The 12,500-nt window shown below is 37.0% G+C and overlaps 2 protein-coding genes across 5 annotated transcripts in view; both read right to left on the bottom strand.

Annotated features, from left to right (window-relative positions):
- The window catches only part of clk2b (CDC-like kinase 2b), a 32,484-nt gene extending 22,804 nt beyond the window's left edge, over positions 1–9,680 (bottom strand). For all 4 annotated transcript variants that reach the window (XR_014200567.1, XR_014200568.1, XM_082149264.1 and 1 more), the window contains exons 1-3: positions 9,552–9,680; positions 8,344–8,516; positions 3,697–3,925 (exon numbers count right to left, since the gene is read on the bottom strand). Coding sequence is in view for 2 of the 4 variants with exons in the window: in XM_082149264.1 (XP_082005390.1) it covers positions 3,697–3,925; positions 8,344–8,516 (402 nt within the window). In the remaining 2 variants the exon portion in view is untranslated. The remainder of the gene's footprint in view (positions 1–3,696; positions 3,926–8,343; positions 8,517–9,551) is intronic.
- An 821-nt stretch (positions 9,681–10,501) lies between these two features.
- creb3l4 (cAMP responsive element binding protein 3-like 4) overlaps positions 10,502–12,500 on the bottom strand; it is a 12,026-nt gene continuing 10,027 nt past the window's right edge. The window contains exon 10 of the mRNA XM_082149278.1: positions 10,502–12,392. Coding sequence (XP_082005404.1) covers positions 12,115–12,392 — 278 coding nt within the window. The 3' untranslated portion in view covers positions 10,502–12,114. The remainder of the gene's footprint in view (positions 12,393–12,500) is intronic.

Here is a 12,500-nt window from a genome sequence, read left to right as displayed (position 1 = left end):
TAATGTGACAGCCACATTCTACGTGTAACAAGCTAGGTAACCATAAACAGTAAAGCAACACACTTGTATATAATAGTTGACTTACTTGTCCGAGGTGTGTAGCTGAGCCAAAGAGAGTTGTTACTGATCCAGAATTTCAGACGTTCAGCAAGCCCAGCTCTGTATTGACCCTTCGGTGTTCATTTGTACATCCAGTTATTGAGCAATTATTATGCTTCGCTCGCTCACAAGCCATGATATCTCTCGTGGACAAACTAAAATCGCGCGCGCGTTCCTACTTCCTCGTTAGCTCATTTTCTCATGGGCGGAAAATATTCTCTGGGCGGGCAAAGCAGAGAAAGGGGAGGTAACATTTCTCCTTATGACGTCATAAGGAGGAGATTCAAGATCAGCCCGGTTGAGCCTCCATTTTCTCAAAGGCAGAGAAAGATAGCAAAAGCTCGATTTACACCGATTAAAATTTCTAGAAACTTGGGGACCATATACAGGCTAGGGGAACTCATATTAATGTTAAAAAACCTCAGAAATTGAAAATTTCATGTCATGGGACCTTTAAAACATTCTAACAGGAAAACACATTCATCGTCTCGCAGAGCTTTCATATAAAGTTCATCATAATGTTCACTGACTAACACAAATATGAGAAAAACTTTAATATATATAAATATATAATAATATATACTTTAACATATCACTTCGTCACTAAAGAAGGTTTTATCAGATTCGCTCAGTGCTGGAGAAAGATCTGCACCCAAAACACAACTAATAAACACACACAGACACACAGTGTGAAGGATACTCACACACAGGCAGAGGCAGTCCAAGACGCTCTTAAACACTGAGTAAAGCTCTGTTTTACCCATAACTCCAGTCTAATACACACATTTAGCCTACATCTGACTGACAGAGAGAGAGAGAGAGAAACTGTAGGAACAGGAGAAAATCTTCAAGTGTTTGTGTGTGTGTGTGTGTGTGAGAGAGAGTGAGGAGACTTGGGCTAATTTTAAACGTTCCTGACGGGCCCCAGGGGAAATCCTGAGACACACACACACACTAACCCGACCCCTAAATCTACCCATCACACACACACACACACACACACACACACACACACACACACACACACACACACACACACACACACACACACGACTCCTAAACCTACCCATCTCTCTCTCTCTCTCACACACACACACTAACCCGACCACTAAACCTACCCATCTCTCTCTCTCTCACACACTAACCCGACCCCTAAACCTACCCATCACACACACACACACACACACACACACACACACACACACACACACACACACACACACGACTCCTAAACCTACCCATCTCTCTCTCTCTCACACACACACTAACCCGACCACTAAACCTACCCATCTCTCTCTCTCACACACACTAACCTTACCCCTAAACCTACCCATCACACAGACACACACACACACACAGACACACACACACACACACACACACACACACACACACACACACACACACACACACACACACGACTCCTAAACCTACCCATCTCTCTCTCTCTCACACACACACTAACCCGACCACTAAACCTACCCATCTCTCTCTCTCACACACACTAACCCTAACCCTAACCCATCACACAGACACACACACACTAACCCGACCCCTAAACCTACCCATCACACACACACACACACACACACACACACACAGACACACACACGACTCCTAAACCTACCCATCTCTCTCTCTCACACACACTAACCCGACCCCTAAACCTACCCATCACACACACACACACACACACACACACACACACACACACACACACACGACTCCTAAACCTACCCATCACACAGACACACACACACACGACTCCTAAACCTACCCATCACACACACACCAGGGCTCGAGACTAACGGCGTCCTATCGTCCTGGGGACGATAGAAAATGTGTTTAGGACGAACAGAAATATTCTCCAGGACGCCTACAGGACGAAAGAAATTTTTGTATGTGTGTTCATTTATTACTAGCCTATTAGGGTAACTTACTTAGAAAATGCCAAAATTAACCGACCAAGCGCTGACTACAACGGAGCGCGTCTTCTCATGCGGTTACTATAGTTACTATCACTGGCCAGCTACTCACCCGGAGACTTGTTTCACATCTATCACATGGCTTATTTTCACAGACAAAAACGAGACGATAACTAAATAAAACTAGTTTTGAATGACACAAACCATGACAAAAATCTATTGACATTTTCGTCAACGAATAAAAACTAGACAAAAATGTTAGATAGTGACGATTTGGGAAGCGATCCAGTCAGAACTGATGTCCTGCGTTTGATGCGCACATTTGTACTGTAACGTGCTGATCTAACGTTACCCAGCGGCACACGGGTTGACATGCGCTGAATCCTGCATGTCTCATAAAACGTTAAAAAACTTAAACGTCTGGGAGAATGAGTAGAGCAGACATATAGATCTGAATAAGAGTGACGACGCAAAAAAAGAGCTCTATTCGGTACGGTTTTCTGTGCGCACACACCCGACCCGAAGCGTGCAGCCATGCACAGAGACACCTATACAGCGCGCGAGTACTGAACTGAGCTCTCTTTCGTGTCTGAGTGGACAAATGCACACAAATATGTCTAAATGTCCGTTTTGGAGAGTATTCACGTAAACTATGTCGGTTATGTCTTAAACAGTTGTGAGTGTATCTATGTGCATCAGTGCAATTGGATCCGCATGTCATTGGACATGATGTCTTAAAGTGACAGTGGGTAATAAACCTAATGCGGTCTGTGTCCTTAATATTTATCAAGCAACAAAAGAAAAAGAGAAAAGCATTCACTGCTCGTTAATAGCTTTAATAATGATTCATTATATTTAATTCATACAAATAAATATGTCTGCTGCTTGAAAGAATAAAGAATGATGATATTTTTGAGATATGTAGTCACCTGTATTTATTTGTTATTTTTTAATCCAACCAACTCAAAAACGTTTTGAGCTGTATGTATTTGTTATTTTTCGTATATGTAAAAAAGAAGAAAAAAAATTTGTTCTGCATGAATACATAAAGCATTTAACTCCTGTTATTTTTTATTAAATCTGTTTTTTACCTGTTTACAGATAACTACTTTGAATGGAGCTAAATAAATATAATAATATATATCATAAACATTTGAATGGTGTTTTTATTATGTAACTAACAACTATAGATGATAATAACAAAGTACAGAAACAACATGTTTATTTTGGGACGGTTGACATTCACTTTAGGACGGTTCAAATAGTTTTTCAGGACGGTTCCAGGACGGAGGTGAAAAAAGTTAGTCTGGAGCCCTGCACACACACACACACACGACTCCTAAACCTACCCATCACACAGACACACACACACACACACACGACTCCTAAACCTACCCATCTCTCTCTCACACACACTAACCTTACCCCTAAACCTACCCATCACACACACACACACACACACACACACACTTAAAGTTTAGAGATCATTGAAACAGAACTTTCTGAATCTGAAAGTGGATATGATTAATTTGGGACTGAATAAACTCAGAGCATGTAAACACAGCACAGACACATGATGAGACCAGGACAGTGTGAACAGAGTCACGCTGGGACCGTGTGTTAATCGTGTCAGTGTGTGTGTGTGTGTGTGTGTGTGTAGCACTGTACTCACGGAGGACAAGGACCGGCTCTGACTGAAGGAGTGTGTTCTGGAGCGGGTCCTGGTTCTGCGGTGTCTGCGCATGCGTCGACTGCTCCTCTGATCCGCTCCGGGATCCCGATCCGAACGGAAGTCGTGAGAGCGACGGGAGAAGTGTGTGTGTCGGAAGAAGCCGTTCTCCACAAACTCCTCGCGCTCGCCGCGACAGTAGCGTCTGCTGCTTAGCCTGTGGTCGTCGTAACTGGAGGATCACACACACACACACACACACACACACACACACACACACACATGAGTGTGGACCAGATCGGGCAGATAGCAGTCATAGAGTGGTTCTAGCGTTGGGTATCGTTTCAATATTAACGAATCCGATACCTATCGATTCCTTATTTCGATTCCAATAAGGCAAAAAACAAAACAAAACGTAGATATCATTCACTTTTAGTCTTATTGCAAAACATGTAATTGTATCTGAATATCATAAACATATATCGACAGGCTGAAGAACACTTACACAAGGAGCGTTTGCCTGTGGTTTAAAAACACCATAGAAGAACAACTAGCCAAAATAACAAACTTCAAGCATTATTAAAGACAATAAACACTCAGTAATTAAAAAAGAATGAATAAAAAATTACCAAACGTAACAAATAGTAGTCTTCTGTTGCCTGATTAGTGTTATTATAGAGAGGAATATTAGTGTTGAATATTAGTGTTATTATAGAGAGGAATATTAGTGTTATTATAGAGAGGAATATTAGTGTTATTATAGAGAGGAATATTAGTGTTGAATATTAGTGTTATTATAGAGAGGAATATTAGTGTTGAATATTAGTGTTATTATAGAGAGGAATATTAGTGTTATTATAGAGAGGAATATTAGTGTTATTATAGAGAGGAATATTAGTGTTATTATAGAGAGGAATATTAGTGTTATTATAGAGAGGAATATTAGTGTTATTATAGAGAGGAATATTAGTGTTGAATATTAGTGTTATTATAGAGAGGAATATTAGTGTTATTATAGAGAGGAATATTAGTGTTATTATAGAGAGGAATATTAGTGTTATTATAGAGAGGAATATTAGTGTTATTATAGAGAGGAATATTAGTGTTATTATAGAGAGGAATATTAGTGTTATTATAGAGCAGGAATATTAGTGTTATTATAGAGAGGAATATTAGTGTTATTATAGAGCAGGAATATTAGTGTTATTATAGAGAGGAATATTAGTGTTATTATAGAGAGGAATATTAGTGTTATTATAGAGAGGAATATTAGTGTTATTATAGAGAGGAATATTAGTGTTATTATAGAGCAGGAATATTAGTGTTATTATAGAGCGGGAATATTAGTGTTATTATAGAGAGGAATATTAGTGTTATTATAGAGCAGGAATATTAGTGTTATTATAGAGACAGGGTTTTTCCTGCATAGAGAATTATGAGGCGGCCGCCTTCGTCAAATTTCGTGCCGCCTCCGGCTCTCGACACTCGGACCGCTTGTGCCCATTCTCAAACCGTATAGTGCTGCGCGCAGTGCGCGGATAATCCGCGGGTCGGGTGGGCCAAGTAATAAAAATATTCCATTCCAATTAATCGAGGGTGGATGACAGATAAATCATTTTGTTTTGAGTTTAATAAAGACACGGAACTCTCATCGCGCTAATGAACGTGCGTCACTCTACTTTCGTTTTCAACAACGTAATTCTCTTCAGTCAAAACCAATCAAGGAAAACATATCAGGACTCGACAATAACCATAGACTGTGTCCGGGACACGGTTTTTTTTTTTTTTTTTTGAAGGGAAAAGTGAGAGAGAATTGTAGCCCATCCGGACAAATGCCCTGATTAAAACAATTTTTAATATAAAAATAAATAAAAAACTAGATAATCACCGAAAACGTGAGGATGATTCTGTTTTATTTCATTTAATAGTTGATAATAATATAGGCCTACCTAATGTAGGCTACTAACGGTAACAAAGTTGCGCTGTAGAGGCTTGCGATGTTATTTATAACATATTATAGTTAAGAAAAAACAATAGCCTTGGCTAACGTTACACACGACCAGAGTGCTGTTTTCCTGAATGCCATCAAGATTGAAACCGAGACTGATTTCATAATCATAACAGTTCAATAAACAAATCATTAAAATTAAGTCACTTACATTTTAGACGCAATGACTGTTTTTGTTCTGTTTCAGCAGCGAAAATAGTTCCAAACAAAGATCACAGCAGAACCATAGCGCATCTCACAGCAACACTCAGCCATGTTTCATTAATGAATGATTCAGCGTTTTGAACGAATCGGTTGAGTCAAAGATTCAATTACCTATTCTTAAACTGCCTCATTCTGAATGAATCAGCCTTTTGAACGAATCGTTTGAATGAATGACTCAATGACTCGCTCATTAAGACGGTCGCCTGCCGCCTCCTACTGGCGGTTTAGTTTCATAAAGTATCATTCTTTTCAACATTCCTTATTTGTATATTCAAAAATATATAAATAATCTAATTTAATATACAGTTATAATTTTCAATGTAAATTATTTAATTTGATTGGTAACAGCTATAGTGTTATTATTGTAATTTATTTTAATAATAATCAAATAATCAAATTTAAGAATTTGAAATGAAAGATGGAGCAAACATTTAATAAAATTAGGGGAAAAATGCCCTTTAAAAAAGTGTTTTCCAACAGTGATGTAATGAAACATTGACAATTTAAGTCTGAAGGGAGTAAAGCCTTGTTAAGGCTATTAAGGAATTGTAATTTTGCCAAAAGAAGAACTTTTATTTTAAATAAATGTTAATTTTTAATTAGCCAACTTCAGTGTGATATGTTAACATATTATCATGCTTAACACTGAGAATTTGAATAATTGTATTGTGATGATCAGATGCAGATATATAAATCAAAGAATAAGGGCGGTTTGCGGATCGATTATTTATTTTTAACAGTGGATTCGGGTGACTCAAAGTGCACCAGATTAATTAATTTATCTTTAAAATTTACAAAAATTTCTTCCAGGGGGGCATGCCCCCGGACCCCCCTAGGGGTACCAGGCTACACCCACAAAAATAATGTGGGAAACACATTAGGCTATATGATGATCTATGAAAAATAACATTTAATGACCTTATTATTAAAATACATTATTAGGATTTTACCACCTCCACCTCATTTTGAGCCAGGAAAAACCCTGAGAGAGGAATATTAGTGTTATTATAGAGAGGAATATTAGTGTTATTATAGAGAGGAATATTAGTGTTATTATAGAGAGGAATATTAGTGTTATTATAGAGCAGGAATATTAGTGTTATTATAGAGAGGAATATTAGTGTTATTATAGAGCAGGAATATTAGTGTTATTATAGAGAGGAATATTAGTGTTATTATAGAGCAGGAATATTAGTGTTATTATAGAGCAGGAATATTAGTGTTATTATAGAGAGGAATATTAGTGTTATTATAGAGCAGGAATATTAGTGTTATTATAGAGAGGAATATTAGTGTTATTATAGAGCAGGAATATTAGTGTTATTATAGAGCAGGAATATTAGTGTTATTATAGAGCGGGAATATTAGTGTTATTATAGAGCGGGAATATTAGTGTTATTATAGAGCAGGAATATTAGTGTTAATATAGAGAGGAATATTAGTGTTATTATAGAGCAGGAATATTAGTGTTATTATAGAGCAGGAATATTAGTGTTATTATAGAGAGGAATATTAGTGTTATTATAGAGAGGAATATTAGTGTTATTATAGAGAGGAATATTAGTGTTATTATAGAGAGGAATATTAGTGTTATTATAGAGCAGGAATATTAGTGTTATTATAGAGAGGAATATTAGTGTTATTATAGAGCAGGAATATTAGTGTTATTATAGAGAGGAATATTAGTGTTATTATAGAGCAGGAATATTAGTGTAATTATAGAGAGGAATATTAGTGTTATTATAGAGAGGAATATTAGTGTTATTATAGAGAGGAATATTAGTGTTATTATAGAGAGGAATATTAGTGTTATTATAGAGCAGGAATATTAGTGTTATTATAGAGAGGAATATTAGTGTTATTATAGAGAGGAATATTAGTGTTATTATAGAGAGGAATATTAGTGTTATTATAGAGAGGAATATTAGTGTTATTATAGAGAGGAATATTAGTGTTATTATAGAGCAGGAATATTAGTGTTATTATAGAGAGGAATATTAGTGTTATTATAGAGAGGAATATTAGTGTTATTATAGAGAGGAATATTAGTGTTATTATAGAGAGGAATATTAGTGTTATTATAGAGAGGAATATTAGTGTTATTATAGAGAGGAATATTAGTGTTATTATAGAGCAGGAATATTAGTGTTATTATAGAGAGGAATATTAGTGTTATTATAGAGAGGAATATTAGTGTTATTATAGAGAGGAATATTAGTGTTATTATAGAGAGGAATATTAGTGTTATTATAGAGAGGAATATTAGGCTGCTGTCACTTTAAGAGCTGCACTGATCCAGTATACTGATACACATGAGAACGGAGTCTCTCGCGCTTAATTGGTTTAAACTCATATTGAAATGCTCACAAAGGAATCGATTAGAGGAATCGAGATTTTAATTGTATGAGCAGTATCCGACACCCGAGTCTGAGCGGTACCTCCTGGAGCGCTGGCGTCTGTCCCGGTTCCGTCTCCGGCTTCGGTCCCGCTGGACACTGGAGGATGAGGAGCGGCTGCGTGTGCGGCGTCTCCGCCGGTGCCGTTCGTATCGAACATGATGATTCCCACTGCGACTCCGCTCTGACGACAGGTATCGCCGAGAGTGAGGCATCTGCACACAACACACACACACACACCAGTTACACTAGTGCTTATATTACACATACACACACTTCAGCCTTGATCGCATCTCTAACATTCTGGGGTTATGTTAGCAAGTTCTGTCGTTATCAGCAGTTCAACGAGTCGGTGTTTCCAGCGAACATTCGCACACAGGGTTGTGTGTCAGAGATCTCGACCTGTGGTTTAGAAGAAGAGATGCATCAATCACAGTCAAGATCTTGTGTTGATGATGTAAGAGTCCGGCACTCTGTGAAGTCTCCTCCAGAACATCCCAAAGACTCTCCATGAACTTAAGGAATGAGTTTTATGCTCCAACCATTCTCTCACAATCTGAGCCTGAAGAATCTGGACATTCTCACACAAACATTTCCATACATTAAATAACAGAATTGAAAAACTAAAATAAAAGATAAATAAACAAACGTTCAAAACCCACAATTTCCAACAATCTCAATAACATTCTTAAGTTAATAATCCTTAATGTTAATAAATAACTCCTGATATTTGTGATAAATTTGTCTTAATATGTATAAAGAATTTAGCAAAACAATAACACGCAGCCAGGCTAACATTAGTTCTTAAAGCTCCACATATATAACGTTACTGCTGGTTTCTGCAGATGACCCAGCTTACATCCAGTCACAGTGATTATATGTCACTTGAACAACTTAAACAAGGAAATAAAACGCGTATGATAAAGAACAGAATGATAGAATATCTTCTTTTGTGTTTCTCAGGACTCAGTCAGTCATACAGGTTTAAACCAGATTTTTTTTGTTAGTAGATATACTATACATACTATATATACATGAGTTATATGTTAGTATACACACTGTATATGTGTGTGTGTGTTTTATTATTGTTATATATATGTATATGTACACATTTAATTAGCTTATTTCTGCTCTCCTCAGTAGCGGTTAGCCCATCGAGCTAACAGCGCCAAACATACACAGATAAACCCGCCACTGCGAACTTCAGGACCTCAGTCTGTTCACATAATCAATATAATAACAATATTTACCGCTTTAGCAGCGACGCCGGTGCGTTTATCCCACAGAAAATCCGTTCTGCCGTTATTTTACCGCTCCGTGAATTCACGCGCACAACTTCCGGTGATGAGCTCAGCGCGCGCGCGCACACGCAGTTTCACTAAATCAAAGTGCGCGTTCAAGAGACGGGACAAAATGTGAAAAATTATTGTTATATATATATATAATGTTTTTAGGTTCAGATGAGTTTTTTTTTTTTTTAAAGAATACTCAGGCCAACATTCAAGGATTGTCTTGATTAACTTTGCTTTTCTAGTTAAAGAATAAGCTAATAATTCCCTTGAAGTGCCAGATATTTCAAATAATTGACAAATTCAAATAAATATTAAAAAAAGATCAATCGATCCAATGGCTGGGAATGCAGTGAAATATGCTGTATGGATACTGTATGCGATATCATATATTAGACATTGTAAAACACATGATGACCTTTAGAGAAGAACATTCTGGATCAAGAGTCATCTCTGTTTTCTGGACTAAATTCTAAACTTTTAATTTAATTTATTAACTAATTTAATACTAAACTTATTTGAACTAGTTTAATTCTAAACTTTGGATTTTTTCATATCTTAACTAGTTTAATACTAAACTTAATTGTATTATTTATTTTAACTAGTTTAATTCTAAACTTTTAATTTAATTTTTATATCTTAACTAGTTTAATACTAAACTTAATTTCATAATTTATATGAACTAATATAATTCTAAACTTTTTTTTTTTTTTTTACATTTATTGACTAGTTTAATTCAAAACTTTCAGTTTTATTTTTTTATTTTAACTACTTTAAATCTTTTTAGTTTTGTTCATTTTAAATAGTTTAATTCTAAACTTTAATTCTAATATCTGTTTTCAGGACTAAATTATGTCTTTCTTTAATGGTTAATGGCTCAAATTAACAACAACAACAACAACAACAACACATATTATGAATGTAACTTTTATTCAGAAGACAATAAAATAAGAAAAGACCCAATCCTTGGAAGCAGGAAAACATGGATATTCTGAAGCGGTTTGACATCAGATCCGTTCACACTCACTCAGGTCTGATATCTAGATCTCACTCGGAGCGAGAAATGCAAAGGTCAGATATAAACTCGCATAAAACTTTGCGAGTCGCATAAAAAGTCGCAATTACCTTTTTTATTTTATAATTCTGTGGCGGAAACAAGTTTCCATAAAAAGCAGCACAAATGACAACCAAATCAGCACTAAACAAATTGAACGTACAAACAGAAATGTCCCTTAATCAAACATTAATATGTATTAATTTCTGTGTTGTGACACACTTAAAGCACATGATGATGATGAAGACGACGACACTGGCTGCTCAAACACACCCGTGTCTGAGTTCAGAGAGAATAAATAATGCCGAACCGTATGGAGTGAATTTCGTGCAATAATTAAACAAACAAATAAATCCAGCATTTTGCAAACTAACTCGATCTGCTTTGCAATGGAAAACTCGACTCGCAAAACTGAATTGCTTTTTACATTTTTTCTACATCGGACGCGAGCGAAATGACTAAATTAGTGATTATGTCCACACTGAACGAGCCTATTTCTGTCGTTCTATATACATTAATGAGAACATTTAATTTAATTGAAAGGAGGGTTTCATGACTCTTTATATTTGTAAAACACAATACATATTTGTTACTCCTCTGCGTTTTCACTCAAATAGACCTGTGTATTTCCACATTGCTTTCTGTTTGTTTGTGAGTCGAGTTTTCCTTTGCAAAGCAGATCGAGTTTGTTTGCAAAATGCTGGATTTGTTTGTTTAAAGGGGTGGTATAATGGCCTTTTCACAGATGGAAAATAAGTCTCTGATGTCCCCTGAGTGTGTGTGTGTGAAGTTTTAGCTCAAAATACCCCACAGATATTTTTATAGCATGTTAAAGTTGTCACTTTTTGAGGGTGAGCAAAAATGCACAGTTTTTGTGTCTGTCCCTTTAAATGCAAATGAGCTGCTGCTCCTGGCACAGAGGGCGGAGCTTCAAGAGCTTGTGTGTGTGTGTGTGTGTTAGCAGCTCTGATTACCTCACACACATACGCACTGAAAATTTCAAAAACTTTTAGCCTTTTATGTTCAAACCGGAGTCAGACAAAGATGGAGAGACTCAAGAAGAAGTGACAACATGTAGAAGCAACAGGACATTTCTGAATGGTTAGTTGATGAGTTTATGTAGCTGATGTGTAGTTATCTTCAAGTCATTGATTAGCATATTCTGTCATGACAATCTATCGTGTTCCGGGGGCGGGGTTTATGTAAATCTTAGGGTTTGTGATGTCACTAACCCGGGAGGAATGTGGTGTAGTCTCTACCAGCCGTTTGTTGTAGTTCTTAAAAAGCAATTTCTTTAAAAGCAAATATCTCCCTTTGCTTTGAACTTTGAGCGCTGTAACTTTGCAGATGTTGTTCATGCTCAAACAGCAACATTACACACTAACTAAAGTTAGAAAAGTCAAATCATAATCAACCACCCCTTTAATTATGGCACAAAATTGACTCCATAGAACCGTATCTAACAGAGGGTCACATCTCGTCTGCATGCGTCTGCGTGGCTGCGTCTGCGTCTGCAGGAGCCGTTAGAGACACAGACAGGAGTGTGTCTGCGCCTGCAGGAGCCGATAGAGAGAGGAGTGTGTCTGCGTTCGTGCCGTTCTTCTGCTCTTCTGCCTGCGACTGGGACTGTGACTGCGCATCTGAGGGCCAGTCTGAGTCTGACAGCTTCAGTTCTGTGGGATCTGGAACCAGCGGATCCTCCAGGAGCGCCAGAGAGCCCGCGTCATTCAGGATGTTTCTGGACAGGACTGCACACACACACACACACACACACACACATTACAGGAGTAGGACTGGGCGATAAAACGATAACGATAATTATCACGATATAATTTTTCTCGATAAAACGATATCAT

Source organism: Leuciscus leuciscus, assembly GCF_965113295.1.
Source record: "Leuciscus leuciscus genome assembly, chromosome: 20".
NCBI classification, from domain to species: domain Eukaryota; kingdom Metazoa; phylum Chordata; class Actinopteri; order Cypriniformes; family Leuciscidae; genus Leuciscus; species Leuciscus leuciscus.
This window is presented reverse-complemented; position numbering and strand designations above follow the sequence as displayed.